At 24.6% G+C, this 16,658-nt stretch overlaps 5 protein-coding genes across 11 annotated transcripts; 4 read left to right on the top strand and 1 right to left on the bottom strand.

The window, feature by feature from the left end:
* Positions 1–224: 224 nt before the first annotated feature.
* On the top strand, positions 225–4,016 carry LOC100649863 (WW domain-containing oxidoreductase). 4 transcript variants are annotated; one of them, XM_048404323.1, is made up of 8 exons: positions 225–307; positions 394–459; positions 631–695; positions 902–1,138; positions 1,252–1,447; positions 1,546–1,731; positions 1,840–2,095; positions 2,166–4,016. In XM_048404323.1, the coding sequence occupies exons 2-8, from the start codon at positions 425–427 to the stop codon at positions 2,373–2,375; spliced, it is 1,185 nt and encodes a 394-aa protein (XP_048260280.1). In that variant the 5' UTR covers positions 225–307; positions 394–424; the 3' UTR covers positions 2,376–4,016. The 4 variants fall into 4 exon arrangements, with proteins under 4 accessions (XP_048260280.1, XP_012173779.1, XP_003402248.1 ...); XM_012318389.3 differs by having other exon boundaries at positions 248–459; positions 1,013–1,138; XM_003402200.4 differs by having other exon boundaries at positions 249–459.
* Positions 4,017–5,187: 1,171 nt separating this feature from the next.
* Positions 5,188–7,681, top strand: LOC100649979 (MICOS complex subunit MIC27). Of its 2 annotated transcripts, none has more exons than XM_012318391.3 (6): positions 5,188–5,377; positions 5,631–5,809; positions 5,998–6,119; positions 6,221–6,454; positions 6,797–6,951; positions 7,543–7,681. In XM_012318391.3, exons 1-6 carry the CDS (start codon positions 5,363–5,365, stop codon positions 7,558–7,560), a joined length of 723 nt encoding a protein of 240 aa, XP_012173781.1. In that variant the 5' UTR covers positions 5,188–5,362; the 3' UTR covers positions 7,561–7,681. The 2 variants fall into 2 exon arrangements, with proteins under 2 accessions (XP_012173781.1, XP_048260281.1); XM_048404324.1 differs by having other exon boundaries at positions 5,606–5,809.
* A 560-nt stretch (positions 7,682–8,241) lies between these two features.
* Positions 8,242–9,273, top strand: LOC100650226 (M-phase phosphoprotein 6). Its single transcript, XM_003402203.4, has 3 exons — positions 8,242–8,461; positions 8,530–8,630; positions 8,912–9,273. The coding sequence occupies exons 1-3, from the start codon at positions 8,414–8,416 to the stop codon at positions 9,207–9,209; spliced, it is 447 nt and encodes a 148-aa protein (XP_003402251.3). The 5' UTR covers positions 8,242–8,413; the 3' UTR covers positions 9,210–9,273.
* A 32-nt stretch (positions 9,274–9,305) lies between these two features.
* LOC100650101 (EF-hand domain-containing family member B) lies at positions 9,306–12,711 on the bottom strand. Of its 2 annotated transcripts, none has more exons than XM_012318392.3 (10): positions 12,511–12,711; positions 12,110–12,265; positions 11,715–11,895; positions 11,451–11,574; positions 11,240–11,377; positions 10,754–10,964; positions 10,470–10,662; positions 10,214–10,291; positions 9,856–9,968; positions 9,306–9,763 (listed from the first exon to the last, which is right to left on the bottom strand). In XM_012318392.3, the coding sequence occupies exons 1-10, from the start codon at positions 12,595–12,597 to the stop codon at positions 9,581–9,583; spliced, it is 1,464 nt and encodes a 487-aa protein (XP_012173782.2). In that variant the 5' UTR covers positions 12,598–12,711; the 3' UTR covers positions 9,306–9,580. The 2 variants fall into 2 exon arrangements, with proteins under 2 accessions (XP_012173782.2, XP_048260272.1); XM_048404315.1 differs by having other exon boundaries at positions 12,370–12,670.
* Positions 12,712–13,181: 470 nt separating this feature from the next.
* Positions 13,182–14,756, top strand: LOC100650347 (ER membrane protein complex subunit 4). Of its 2 annotated transcripts, none has more exons than XM_003402204.4 (3): positions 13,182–13,382; positions 13,828–14,099; positions 14,359–14,756. In XM_003402204.4, the coding sequence occupies exons 1-3, from the start codon at positions 13,324–13,326 to the stop codon at positions 14,553–14,555; spliced, it is 528 nt and encodes a 175-aa protein (XP_003402252.1). In that variant the 5' UTR covers positions 13,182–13,323; the 3' UTR covers positions 14,556–14,756. The 2 variants fall into 2 exon arrangements, with proteins under 2 accessions (XP_003402252.1, XP_048260279.1); XM_048404322.1 differs by lacking the exon at positions 13,182–13,382 and adding an exon at positions 13,637–13,751.
* The last annotated feature ends 1,902 nt before the right edge of the window (positions 14,757–16,658 follow it).

Raw genomic sequence — 16,658 nt, 5'->3', positions numbered from 1 at the left:
TATCATATTTGACATAACATATTTAACAAATTTTAAAATGTTTACCGTTTTAATATTTTATACCGTTAATAATAATTATACCGTTTTAATATTTTTTCTTTAGGTAAATATATAAGTATTTTATATAATATCTGTATTTCAAAAAAACATTTTCTTTTATCATTCACTCTTTTGATTATAATGTTGGTAACACTTCAGATAAACCGTTATTTGTTATGTACTTTTTTGATTATAATGTTGGTAACACATGATATAAATCGATGTACGTTGTGGACTCATGGTATAAGCATATACGTACTCAGTAAACGTAAGTAAAGTGATAAAGAATTCAATATAAATTAGTATAAAATAAGAAGAAAGGAAGATGATAGGTATTTTAAATGAATCCGATAGTGAAGATGAATTACCCCCTGGATGGGAAGAAATGACAACTCCTAATGGAAATGTCTACTATGTAAAGTAAATAATAGTATTCGTTATATATTATTATTGTTATTATTATGATATAAATTATAGATATTAATAAAACCTACTATTACATCCAGTACTTAAGACTTAGTATAAAATTATCTATCTATAATACATCTGTAAAATGTAATTTTGTAAATCTCAATACTATTTTATTTTTAGTCATTGTACAAAGGGCACACAATGGACACACCCTAGAACTGGTCGAACAAAGACTGTTGCGGGAGGTACAATATTACTATATAAATTTTTATATATGTATAATTTAAATTTTTAATTAATCATTTATGTCATAGTATATATTAATTTATAATATTTAAATATTTACATCTATGTACTTTTTGAACTTGATGATAAATAATTATGTAGTTATTAACAAATTTCAAACATTAACTGTTATGAATAAAATTTGATAATGTTATTTATCAATAAGAACTGCCATCTGGATGGGAAAAACGTGTGTCAGAAGATGGTCAAGTCTTATTTGTTGATCATATGAATCATACAACAACATATACTGACCCTCGGCTTGCATTTGCTACAGAATGTAGAGAATCATCACAGCCTATAAGACAACGTTTTGATAGTACTAGCACAGCATTATCTGTTTTACATGGTCGAGACTTAAGGGGCAAAATTGCCATAGTTACAGGTGCCAATACTGGAATAGGTATATATGTTACATACATTTCATATTATTCAGATCAGTTGTAATCAACAATAATTTTACTTTTATAGACAATTTAGTATGTTATTTTTCTCTACCTAATTATATTTTTTAAGGATTTGAAACAGCTAGATCATTAGCTCTACATGGATGTAAAGTTATCCTAGCCTGTAGAGATCTAGAAAAAGGTGCAGAAGCAGTACGAAGAATACAAAGCGAAAAAGAAGGTGTTATGTGTGAAACATTACATTTGGATTTGTCATCATTATGTAGTGTTAATAAAGCAGCTGACGAATTTCAGCAAAAATATAGGTATGCTTAGATGGGTAAAACTATCATTAATAGCAATATATTTTCATAACAAATTTGCCACATTTACATTACATTATTTATCACTGTTACATTTTTAGGACTTTAAATATCCTTATTTTAAATGCTGGTGTCTTTGCAATTCCGTATGAACTTACACAAGATGGTTTTGAAACAACATTTCAAGTAAATCATCTTTCTCAATTTTACTTTACTCTTTTATTAAAAGGACCATTACAAAATTGTCATAATTCCAGAGTAGTGATAGTTACAAGTGAATCACACAGGTATTTAAAACATTTTAATAAATATAATATTGCATATATTATATAATAACAAATTTCTTCTTTTTCTGTAATGAAAATTCACATATGATATCTTATTTTTACCAATAGATTTGCAAATTTAAAAAAAGTAGAAGACTTTCATCGATTAACTTTGTCTCCTCCACCATATAAATATTGGTTTATGGAATCATATAATAATTCAAAGCTATGTAATATTTTGTTTGCACAAGAATTAGCAAAACGATGGCCTTTTGTAAATGTCTTTTGTTGTCATCCTGGTAATATGGTTTCTTCTTCATTATGTCGTTATTCATGGATATTCCGATTAACGTTTGCGCTAGCACGACCTTTTGCAAAATCACTGGTAAGATAATCAGTTATTTAAAACAGAATACTTGAGAAAACGTAATTACAATTTTTTTCAAATCACACAGCAACAAGCTGCTAGTACATCAGTTTACTGCGCAAGTGCACCAGAATTGGAAGGGATAACTGGATGTTATTTCAGTAATTGTTATCGTTGTGATCCATCAAAAACTGCATTAAACCCTCAACTAGCAGAAAGATTATGGTTTGTTAGTGAAAAAATGTTTACTAGTTGTATGAAAAACAAGAAACTTCGAGAAAAATTTCAATTAAAATGAAAAATATTATTATAAAGTATTGTTTTAAATGAACAGAAAACATGAATTCAAAGAATATTTTAATCGATAAAAAATTTTTAATAGATTTAATATACTAATAAGAAATTTATATCTATTTTCATCACAAATCATATATTCAATAAATTTGATTTTATATCTTTTATACTTTAATACCTTTTTTCTAAAGTCTATTTATGGTCGTATATGAAGCTATTTATGTATTGGGTTGCTTGGAAAGTTCCTTCTAATTTAAAAAAAAAATTCAAATGTGGCACATTTAAATTTCGATATACATTTATTGAATTATATAGCTGCCATTTTGTTCCACAATCATCTTCCATCTTTCAATCAACTTGAATATTCCATCCTTCCAGAACTTCTTAGGTTTTTCAACAAAAAACTTTGCAATATGATTTTTCAGATTGACCAAAGAGTTAAAGTTTTTGCCATTAAGGGAATTTTGTAATGATCTAAATAGGTGAAAATCTGAGGATGCAGTGTCTGCTGAATACGGTAAGTGAGATAGCACATCCCAACCAAGCTTCAATAGCTTTTGTCAAATAGTCAAAGACACATAAGGCCGTGCATTGTTTCGATGAGACACCTTTCCGATTCGCTAGTTCTGGGCATTTTTGTTCAATTGCTGTCTGTAATTTGTTTACTTACAATTAATACTTTTCCAAATTTATCATCTGGTTGTTTGGAAAAGCTCATACAGAATTTCTTTCCAGTCCCACCAAACACAGAGCATAAGTTTATTAGGTTGAGAACCAGCTTTTAGAGTGGTTAAAGGTGATTCATTCCGCTTTTTCCAGGATCTTTTCCGCTCGACATTATTATGAATAGTGCATTTTTCATCTCCTGTCACTACTTGCTCTAAAAATGGTGTTTCTCGTTGCGTTTATAAAGCTAATCGTAAATGGAAATACGATAAATCAAATCTTTTTCTGTTAAATTGTGGGGAACCTATACGTCAAAATGGTTTATATAACCAAGCTTCACAAAATATTCGTGAATAGTAGATTTTGGTATATTTAATGTTTCTGCTAATTCACATGTATAATGTAGGTTATTCTCGACTAGTGTTTTAATCTGATGTTCATCAATGGTGGAGACTCTACCCGGGCATTCTTGACCTTCAAGATTTAAATCAGTTTTAAATCTAGCAAATCACTACCGCACAGTTCTTTCTGATATAACACCGTTACCATAAACAGCGCATATCTTGTTTGCTACTTGTGTAACATTTTTACCCTTCCATATTTAAGAGCATATAAAACTAACAAAAGTTAATATATTCCAACCAAAGACTTTTCTAAAGATGCCTGAAATATCATCTTTTAGAATATGGACACATGTCATTTATTTTAAATTATTCTGATATATTCAAACCTGTTGTAATGTCACCTACCGAAAGCAGCACAAACTTTCCAGACAACTCAATACATTACAAACATATATCTATGTATATTGAGATTGTATTCAACTATTGTTTTTTGTTAAATTAAAAAAATGGACATCTTTCTTGGAATGTTTACAAATTAATTTTAAGGAATTTAGTTGATATGTAAGAAAAAAGCTTTTTTCCTAAACTTTTAGAAGATTTCATATATGTAAAAATAAAAAATTATACAAACTTTTTTTCAGTAATATTTATTTTATCAAATTTCTAATAAAACTAAAAAATAAAAAGAATATTTTTCGTTCTCAAAATATTCATGTAAAATTCAAGTACGTAACAAAATATTTTATTCAGTAACAAAGAAAAAAAGCTGTGCTCATGTTTTTTCAAACAAATTGGCAACATATGTGAAAACAACAGAAATTCATATATACAAACATATAAAAATGACTCGTTAAATACTTCTGATTTGTATGAAACGTAAAAATTAAAAAATTAAGTAGTGAAATTATACATTATCTTTTGGGATCGTTATGCACAATTACGTACACAGATTTTTAGAATCTACTATTGGAAATATATTTGGCAGAGATATAACTTGCAGAGAACCAATTCATCGATGCGATGATTATCAACCACGTGTGTTAGTAGAATTTGGAAGAACTGGCATAAAAGTATGTATTTAAATAATAATTCCTATAATGCAATTTATTATAACTATTGAAGTATCAATTAACGAATTACAAAATACTTAATTTTGAAGGAAGAAAAAATTCTAAACTCATTGTAGTTTGTATTATATATAACAACATATAACACAGAAAAAAATAAAATTTATACAACATTCCGATTTTCTTTTTTTTAAACTGTTACGAATATTTACAATTGACAGCATAAACAAAGCCTTGAAACATCATGTCAATTTTGTGTGAAGTAATGTAAGTACAAAATGTACAAAGATTTTTGATTTTAGTGATTAAGTCTTACGTCGTTTTTGCATAAATTTTGGTTAAAGTCGAATATAAATTTGGTAAGTATATACACATACACCTTATACATATATTGTAATGGAATTATATTTTTAGGAACATATTTGTACTTTTAAAATATCTATAGAATATTTAAAATTAATATTTTTGCATTTATTTTACTTAAGTTTAAATATAAATATTAAAAATTGATAATATTTATTTATTTCACTTTACTAAGAGCAATATTAATAATGAATATTTTAAATATTTATTTTTTCAGTAGAAAAGGAGTTTCATTACTTAAATAAATTTTAATTACATTATTCGATGGTAATAAAATTTGAACAGGGTAAATATTTAACAATATGTACATATGTTTTCATCATTTTTGTTTTCTTTTAAATATTTCATAATTTTGCGTCTTCTGAAAGTAACGTTAGATGTCGCATCCTTCGTCTTTGGCCTGTGGAACTAATTTTCTACAGTGCCAAATTATAATTCGTTCATAATTTTGATAATGCTCGAATATCTTTATAAATTATTTCAAACATTCTAACATAGTTTATAAGGAATTACGTGTTCTTAAGAAAATTATCATTAAATCGCATTTTAAAATGTATCGAATAATGGTAATTATAAATATAACGTTTTCGCTATCGTTTATTTTAATTTTATGATTTCTCTTTCATTTCATTTTATTTTATATTTTCTGTTACATTTATTAAATTAAATAAATACTAGGATGTAAAGAAATTTTTAATATAGCTTCTTAATTACTATTAAACATTGTATATTTCTAATAAATGCAAACAGTTTCTCAAAAGTAATTTAAATATTATTACTAATATGAAAAACAGAAATCAAATATATATTTACATGAAGTTGTTCAAGAAATTCTTGATGCCGTGTGGGCTATGTGCTGCAGTACCAGCAATGAAACCTCCAACTTCTCCTGAAGATGCTACACCATGTAGTAATGAAACACAAGGAAAGAAATTAATAAAACCATCAGAATTACCCATTTATTCTATTGATGATGGGTATTCTAAGCAGATGCCATGGTAAAGCGCAAGTAATTTCATATTGATAACATTATTTTTATCCCTGTTTCTTAAAAGACTTATGAAAATGTGATTTATCTATAATATAGATTCATTATTTAAAAAAATTTTTTAGGAAGTAAAATCTATAAGAAAACATTGTACTATATTATGAAGATAATCATTCCATTATGATTAATTTTTTATAGCATAGAATATCCTTCTATTGTGGAAGAAAATATTAGAAAAGTACGTCAAACAGTGAGGGAGATAAAAGTTACATTAGACAAGGTTTCCCATGATGTTTCAAGTACCTTTGAAAATCTTAAATGTATGCATTTATGTGTAGTACAAAGTTTAGAAATACATTCATATGGAACATGTTATAGCATGCAAATCTATTAATATTAATAAAATGTAATATTATTTCAGTTGCAGTTGATTACCTCCAAGATGAAGCCAATATTATGCCACGAATAGGAGCTGTTGGTATTGGTGGTTTATCAGGATTAATATTCAGTCTCAGAGGAGGCATATTAAAAAGATTGTTTTATACAACTACAGGTGCTAGTATTGTTGGATGTATTTGTTTCCCCAAAGAAGCAAAACAAGCATTAAACACAGTAGAACACTATGGAAATATTAGTTACAATTTCATTTATGGTGGTATGTATATTACTTTATACTTTTATTGCTCTACACAACTGTTAATATGATCTTAAATCTATTTATTTATTTTATGTATTAATCATACAAATGGCAAGCAATATGAACTCTTTCACACATAATATTGTTTATTATTAATACTAAAATGATGTTTCTATTTTAAAATTGAATTTAGGACATTTTTTATATTAAAGTCTTTAAATTGTTAACAAATTTATTCATTTGTAAAAAAATACAGAAATGGATATAAAAAAAGTGTTGTAAATGTATCTTATGTAATACATTATGTGCTTATAATATAAAAGTATAGTATAAATTTCTATGCTGCATTAAAAATTTCAGTGAAACCAGGGGATAACAAAAAGGAAATTTCAGTAAATGAATTTCCATTACTGAAAAGTGTGCTTGAATCAGAATATTTTCGTATGATAGCTCGACTTTTTGAAAAAGAAACGAGCGATACAACTGTATCAACCAATACAACTGAAAAAGTGGAGGTAGGATGCAACAACAAAATTATTTTATTGCATCATTCCTCCTGTACCTTACACAATAATAATGTTAATATGGTTTGCCATTGTACAGTACAGTGTATTCTATAACATATTTAACTTTATATGAATATAATCTCCAAAATTGAATATTACAAAAATTTAGAGGAACATGAAATTTATATTATAGATGTTTAATAATAATAGATTTTTCATAACAGTAAAACATTGCGTTTTTTAACATTAAAATTGATTTTTTACAAAAATTTTTGTCTTAGTCTTTGGAAGATCTGAAGGAGATAATTTAACAGAAGCTCATTACGTCTCATTTCATCACAATAAAGGAGATTCAAATTCTCATGAATTAGTAACAGTAAAAGAAACTTCTCCCATAAAAGTACAAAATTCAAAGAAATCAAAATCTCTGATTAAGTAGATGTGTAATCACATAGGTAGTCTGCCTATTGTCATCCTTATTTACTTTTATAAATATTTCCTTTACCTGATTAAATAAACATTTCCTTTTATCACCAGACATTCAATAATTCACATTCAAACGTTATGTTAAGATGTAATTATTATTTTTTTGTATTTTAGCTAAATACAAAGAAGTGAAGAATTCAGAGAAGAAAGAGTAATGAATTAACAACATTAGTTAATGAATATTTAATAATTCAATGTAATGTAAAAATTATGTAAAGTTTTAATATCTGTAAATAAAAATCATGAAAAGTAATTTCAATTCGTTATTAAAAAATCCAATGCAAAACTATAAAAGATTATGATTTATGTTTCAATTGTTTGTTACATTATCTATTTGTTATTCTAAAGTTATGTAGACTAAAAGTAATAAATACTTCATATTGAATATTTATGTGTAGAAGCATAGTAAAATTTTTAAAATAGTTGACATATTTTTGTTTACAATTTCAAATAATCTCATAAAAAGATTCAAATGTAAATATATTTGAAATATATAGTGCATGTTGACTCAGATAAGTATAATCAAAACCAAATTTTTCGGCTCCTAGGTAAAATTTTTCTACTATTAATCTCTTTGAAACGAAATTAAGAAATAAAATTTCTTAATCAGCAAGGCGAGTTCTTAAACTATTCAGGAATTAAATTAAAACTCTAACTGTCAGAAATCACCGCTGTGTAATATTATTTCAATTTCCTTCGTAAATAATTAATTACACGCAATTAGTGCAAAGTTCTCTATTTGGATATAATTATTTAATTTGGATATAAAAATTTAATTTCTTGATAGTTATTGACTTACCAGGCAGATGGTACCACCAATACGGCTCCGCGTTTATTGTACATTGTAATAATAATCACGTGCTATACTGAAGTTTGTAATCATAATACATTATTACACATATTTTCATTGAAATATAATCTGAACTATAAAAATAACAATTGTATCTTATATTTTGTATATTTGATTTAAAAAGGAAAAACAAAGATGAGTGCTAACAAAGCAAAATTATCAAAAAGTATTTTAGAAATGAAAGTAAGTTAACAAAATTGTATAAAATTGTGTATAATTTTATATTTTAATGAATATTATTTATTTATTAGTTTATGAAACGGACGAAAGAAAAAGTAGAGAAGCAGCAATTTCATGAAGAAGGTGAAGAATATTTTGGAAATGAACTGACAAAACGTATGAAGAAAGATTCGTAAGTTTCTTTCAATTCTTAAACGAATATTTTAACAAGTTTAAACTTAACACATAAGTATTTGGATATCCCTTTATTTTCTTAATAATTATACTTTGTCAATATAAAATATTTATATCACTTAGTAATTGCACAGTAACGACTAACAATTATTATAATAAACGTAATTTTTACATGACAAAATAAAGCAATATGTATATTTATAATCACAGTCTATTTTGAATAAAACGAATATGTATTTCATAAAAAGATTAAAATTATCTGTTTACTTTTTATTTAAGAGAAAGATTTATTATTGAACCTAGTTATATCTTCTGTGAGAAGTTAATCGATGGCAGAGTAAGTTTTCAAGGAATGAATCCTGAAATAGAAAAATTCATGGAAGAGGAACAGAACAATGAACATACGGAGATGGAAGAAAAACAAGAAGTAGATATTTCAGATGAGCAATTGGCAAAAAATTGGAAAAATTATAAGAAAATGGCAAAGATTGAACATAAATATGAAAAATTATTAAAGAAACATAAGGATTATGAACTATCACCAAAGAAAACAAAATTTTTGAAACCACAATATTAATATTTGATAAGAATGATTTATATATGTATATAAATTAATCTTAATAGAAATTTTTATGTAAATATTACTTGTTGAATTGAATACCAGTTTCTAAGGTAATTGTATAATAATATATATAATAATAATAATTGTATATATAATATATAAAATATTTAGGCATTTTATGTAGATTACAATAAACTTTTTATTACTAAGATTTATAAAAAGTTACTAAAATAATTATTCGTGTAACTGATATTAAAAAAATATTTAAATGTAATTTAGCTAAATATATGTTTATGTAAACATACTATAAAAAATACTTTGTAATTTCGTATAATATAGTTATATATGTACATATTTTATTAAATTTCAGTATTAAATTATGGATTTTAATTATTTTTATCATGAATTAAATCATCATATTGATCAAGCAAGCTTCCAAAAATTTCTATGGATACATTATCTGTATAGCTTTTTTCTTGTCCTTTTTTCCAAATCAAATCAAAGGTGTCATTGGGGAATTGGATTCCAATAGCTTCAAAAATATTTTTTATTTCTTCCATATTTCGAAGCTATTATTTGAAATACAATTAACAAAACATGTATATTTATATTATAAAATTAAAATTTTGTCAAATACTATATAAATTATTTTCAAACATACTCTAGATAGATCTGTTGGGGTAAGACCATATTTTGTAAAAATATTTGGAAGTATAAGACTGTAAGCAGTACATCTATCCAAATCTACATAAGAAATTCCTGCTGTTGGAATATCTGTAAAAATAATAAGATATTGTTGATGTAATGATTTAATGCTTATAATATTTTTAATATTATTTTATCTACATTTGAAATATATCTTTTTTAACTTGAAGAGTTAATATAACAATTTATTGAAGAAGACAAAAATAAAAATACATCTTTCTGAAGAATGTTACTTTTATTTCTTTCAAAAATAAAATTTTGTCCATCTTTATATATCTTTTATTTCATCTAAAATATATAAAGAACATACTAACTTGTAATATCTATGCTTTCTATATTTCCTATTGTAGTATTGTATGTAGTACTGTAATGTTGACATTCTGAAGGAATCTCTGAAAAAATGATGCAATATTAGACACTAATGTTAAATATTCTAATTTAGAAAAATGATATGTTATTAAAAAAGTATTCTAATATGTGTATTTTAACATATTATTTATGTATATACCATGTAAAAATTAAAATTTATGAAACAAACGGAAGAATTAAAAGTTCTAAAAAATACATTACTTTCTATCTTTGGTAATGTAGGAAAGTCATATTTCCAGTTTAAAAGATTTAATAACTCTTCATACTTTACATTCTCTTCCTTACGTATTTGAAGAAGATCTAATATAGGTGTTAGAAATGTCTTATTTATATATATTTTGTATTTAGCTAAGATAGAAAAGACTTTATCTTCTGATAAAATGTCTGTATAATCCTATGAACATATATAAAATCACTTTAATTAACATAAAACTTGTCTTCAAATTTTATACAGATAGCAAAATGAAATAAGATTAATCTAATACTTTATCAAGGGATAATAAATCTTCATAAATATCTAAAAATGGAATTTCTGGAACATGTTTCTTCAATTTCAGACGTAAACTATTTATATATTGTAAATAGTTCTGTTGCACTACTACTTCATTATTTATAGGACAATCACTTAAAATGTTTAACATTTCAGATATTCCTTTTTTTTCATATACTTTATCATCAATTATATTCATGATATCTCTAAAACATTCAAATAATTGGAACATTAAAAATGAAGAACTATTTTCTATTTTTCTCTAAAATTAACATGATGTTTCTTTCATTTAACATAAAGGTATTAATCATAATTTATATTACTTTTGTCTTAAATAAAAATTTCGTTTCTTCTACTTTTTCTTATCATAATTATAATATGATTTTCCAGTAATAATATAATTGATAGCTTCACTATATCTAGTTACAATGATATTTATTACTACCATTGTAACTAGTTATAGTGAAGCTATTACTCTTACTTTACTTTACCAATATGAGAATGTGAATGATCAGGATCTGCAATAATCCATGTTAGGAGTCTTTTTAGACGTTCACCTTTGGTATTAGCATTCCATAATTTTCCAAAACATGAATTTTGATCAAATGGTTTCTTATATCTGAAAATTTAATGTAAAGTTGTGTAGTATGTAAGTTAATAATTGGCATTTGATAGATTTCATTATTTCATACTGTCTTTTAACTTGTTCTGCAGGTAAATAACTGTTATGACTTTTTTTATACATTTCAAAAATATTCTGTTCTGGAATATCACTTTCTATTATTTCTTGTTTAATAAGTTCACCCATAGTTTCTCCTAATTAGTAGAAAATATTTGATGAAAATATTTCATAAACTTTATTCAATTACAAAATTTAGCAAATACTCAAAATCGTATGTATTATATTGCAGTTATATTTTTTCAATATAAATATACTAATTGGTGATATTTTATACCAGACTTAAGCTTTTTCCCAAAAGTTACTTCCATTGGTTTCATACCCACTGGTAGATTTGAAATTTGGTAACGTGTTTTACCAACTTCTTTGTTCCAATAGCTATTCATTACAGTATTTCTTAATTCAGAAATAATTGTTTGAAATGGTGTTTCTTCATCTGGTTGTAAACATTCTTTTACCTTGAATAATTTGTAAGATATATTAAATATTACTTTTATATTTACTACACAACAATGCTTTTTACTATTATTAATTAATCAAACTTCATTTATAAGAAGAAGTTACAAATATTAAAAACATATAATTCTGGAAATTATATAATTATATATAGTAAATTATAATAAATATAAATCATGATAAAAAAGATTTTGTTATAGTAGATTTCAGTCTTACATCAATTATTCGTTTAGAATTATGTATATTGCTTATGATCGGTGGTAACTTTTGTGTATGTCTTTCATTATGAACAAATATATTCCTCAAAGCTTCAATTTTATCTTCTAAAGAATATTCTATAAAACATTCTTTAATGCTAGATGTTGAGATTTTCTATAAATAACAAATCATAAGATACATATATACATAAACATTTAATAAAACAATATTCTGTTATTTTATTTTTAAAATAACGCATTAATGTTTTATAAATTTACCACGTAAAAAATTGATTGTGAAAACATTTTTTAATCTCGAATCTGTATTTTATTAATTTTACGTTCATGCTTCTAAACCTATATCGAATAAAATATTTTCCTAAAAAATAGTTATAATTTACTAATAAAACACAATCTTACGAAGTTTTTGCTGTAAGCATTTTCATCTTCATGGACTAAACCCAAAAACTGATTTCTTGAATTTATAGTACATTTACATTTTTCCATCTTAAAATAAAATATTAAGTAAAAGAAACATGAAGTACAATATTATCAATTGCAGTTGAACTATCGAATTTTCTTAATCAATATCTATGTAGAAGCAAATTTAACAAAAGAAATAAAATATAAAAGTTGTACTATATATTATCATTTTTCTTATATTTCATTTTTAATTCGCACCTTTAGAAATAAAAAGAAATAATAGAAATATATACATAATTAAAATTTAATTTCATATCTCTATCAATATTATTTCTGTATATAAAATGCTCTGCTCATTTCTGATATTTAAGAGGGAAATAATTAAAATTATTATTTCATCATTTAATGTCATATAAATATAATTTTTATTTATTACATAACAATTACTTAATGTTAATAACTTTTCATGAGATGTTAAAGTAGATACGATTGCGATTTTAATCTTTTTTCAAATTATTTCATTGTGGTAAGTATGTTAAATTTTAATGCCATAATTCTAATATTGTTTTATTTATTAGATTTCAGTAATACGTGTCTCTTTCTTATAATGCTGAATTTTAATTATTAAATTTTATACATATTGAAATTTCGCAATCGATTAGAATTGATTTTTGACGAACTTAGCATTTGATTGATGTCGTATACTGTCATTGTATAGTGTAAATCTACTGTACGTTTATATTATTGTAGTAACTAGCAGACAAATTATAATAATACATAATATAATAAGTGTAGACATATGTAATAATAATGACAGCAGCTAAGCAAAATATAAAACGATCTAAATGGGCTTTGGATTTCGCTCACAAGTTGGTAACTTTATCATTCAAGTTATATTTTCAATGTACAATGTAGTTTGTTTTGATATGATAACTTTCTGAAATCATTTTTTAACTTATATACATCTATATAGTCTATATAATCTTATAAATTAAACTGTAAAAAATAAATATGTTAATAAAAATTGTGGTTTTTCCAATAGTTTTAGATAATTAAATGATTTAAAAATGTAGAGGTTAGAATACAGTACTTTATTTAGTACACACTCATTGTACTAATATCGTCTTATTAAACAATTCAAGCATTAGAATATTTATTATAGATATTAATTAAAATGAACGTTAAACTATGCCAATGATGATTTTCATTTATATATCTATTGCCTATTTTATATTAATGTAGATATAATTTTTGTATTTGTCAGAGAATTAATTTTTGAGCAGAATGATGTAACTGAATATGCGTTTTTTGTAGGAATAAACAAGAAAAAAATGTGGATATTGCTTCACCACCAGGTTATACACCTGCTGTTGCTTTATTTCATGCCGTCGATTCAATTAGAGAATCTGATTCTAATCATTTGATAATTAAGAAATCATGGGATTTAGCCCTAGGTCCTCTTAAACAAGTTCCAATGAATTTATTTATAATGTATATGGCGGGTAATTCCATATCAATATTTCCTATTATGATGGTTGGTATGTTAATAATTAGACCAGTGAAAGCATTATTTACTCTTCAACAAAGTAAGTATATCAAGTTATGTTTACATACATATATTTTATAATAAATAAAAAATGAGTATCATATACATTCAAATATATATAATACAGACTAAACCTATTAAAGGTTTTAACAAAAATTAATTTGAAGTGCTTAAACAAAAATATCTATATAGAACTGAAATATTCTACACATTTAAATACTTCATATAGAGCAATCATAGTTTAATTAAAATAAATTGTTACAACCAGTTATGCTCATCATAAAAATAATTGTTTTTAGCATTTAAAGTAATAGAAGGAACTCATGCTTTTGGACAGAAGTTTGTGTACTTTCTGGGACAATTGGTAAATATTGCGTTAGCATTATACAAATGTCAATCGATGGGATTACTTCCAACACATGCATCTGATTGGTTAGCATTTGTAGAACCACAAGCACGGTTAGAATATTCTAGTGGTGGATTTATATATGTATGACGTAAGATATAATTATTTAAAGATGTAATATGTACATTTAAAGTAAATAATTGCTGTAAATTTAGGTACATTTTACTTTATGTGTAAATTATAAATTCACTCATTACATAAAATGTTTTATTAAAATCAAACCAAATCAAATTGTGTTACATGTTTATATATATATAAACGTATATGTACAATAAACTGGATTAAAACGTATTCCACAAATGTAATAGTATTATTAGATAAATCATTATTAATTATTTTTTTTTATATTCATCTGCAATTTCCTTTATTCGTTCTATTATCTTAGTAGGCTCATCTACACGAGGTATCTGTAATAAATCAACATTTATATGTATTAAATATGAGTTTTACTATACGACGGAAAAGGATACATTAAATTATATTAAGTTAAAGTATATTAAGAAATGACAATTTTAAAACATACCTCATAGTTTTGACTTATATATATACCAGCATAAATCCCAATGCTTAAGGTTATCTAAAAAAGATATTAGTGTACATATTTCTATTCAATAATACCACTATTTGCAAAATAGACATTTAGATGTACCAAAAATTTAAACATTTTCAATTAATTATTGCTTTTCACTTTTTAGTTAACTTTTAAAATCAAAATAAGTTTTATATGAAGACAAGGTTTCTTCCTTTCTTCAAGGTGCTCTTATAAACGTTTTGTACAATAATGCAATTTATGCAGAATCACTCATTTACAATAAAATTCTTATGCTTTGATTACGTTTATATTTACTGTGGGTAACAACAGGTTATCTACAAAAGTTAAAAGTTTATACTCTTATCTAGTAATTAATTTTTATAACACTTTTTATATTAAGCTTTTTTAAAATTTTTTTAAAATCAAACAGCTTTGCTGAAATTCCTCAAATCTATGTAGTTAAATATAATGCATATTGTAAAAGCAACACTTTCGTTGTATTGCACGGTATATATACATATTTATATATGCATATATATATATATATATATATATATATGTATGTTGTACTTCCCTCTCGATCGATACCGTAAGCGGGAATATTTGAATTACTGTAATAATTGACTATTGTTTTCGAAACATTAATGTTTTAATTAGTAAAATTGTTGTAACAATTATATATAATATATTTATATTATAAGTTATTTAGATTATTTAGATTAAATAAATGGCAACAAATGTAAAATACATATATTTTTACTACAATATATACATATAGTATGTACTTCGAAAATATTAATAGTATTATACTCACTTAAAAATTTTATATATTAACTAAAAATATATTGTGCTAAAATAAAAGATGTCTATTTCTTGTAACTCGTAGTGGAGACATATGTAATTGAAAGTTAAATTAAGTTATATTATTTTGAGGTTATAAATATATTATTGAAGTGTTACGTGTATCTATGTAGTTTGAGAGTAAAAAAAATGTAGAATGGTTGTAAGATATTCACTTTGTTTCATGAATGAATAACATCTTATTAACACTTACAATTAGGCAGGAACACATTAATGTACCGGAAATAATTGTAAGAGAAAGCAGGACAGATCTAAGATTTCAAATATAATATGTACATGTATATACACTTCGTCTTAAGTGAGTCCAGGTAGATATCTAGGTCATTTTTTATATTTTTTAATTTTAACCGATGTAGTAGTAACAATTCCTTAGAAATTTAATGTTTATTTCGGTAGAACTGTTTTATCTAATAAATACAAATTGTAATGTGGCAGATATTAACCCAAAGCACATTGCCCGTCGTAAAATGGTATTTGGTATTTAGAAATGAAATTGATAAATGAAAACCAAATTCATTTAGAAATGAATTTGGTATTTAGAATTTAAAATGGTATTTAGAAGACCAAAAACTTGATGTTACAAAGTGATTTACTGATTCTTGGAATTTAAACTCAACACAGGTGTCTTAGATCGACGCAGACAAGTATATTAGAACCGGACAGGATAAAAAAAAATATGAGTGATTTATATGTGACAGTGATAGAACCCTATATATTTCAATCTAAGCTTCGGACGTATGAAATACACGATAAATATTCAAATAGTTTCTCTGTGTTAAAACATACATATGCTTATGGTA

This window comes from Bombus terrestris, chromosome 3 (genome assembly GCF_910591885.1).
Source record: "Bombus terrestris chromosome 3, iyBomTerr1.2, whole genome shotgun sequence".
Lineage (NCBI taxonomy): Eukaryota > Metazoa > Arthropoda > Insecta > Hymenoptera > Apidae > Bombus > Bombus terrestris.
Note: the sequence above shows the minus strand (reverse complement) of the source record. Positions and strands in the feature narration are given on the sequence as shown.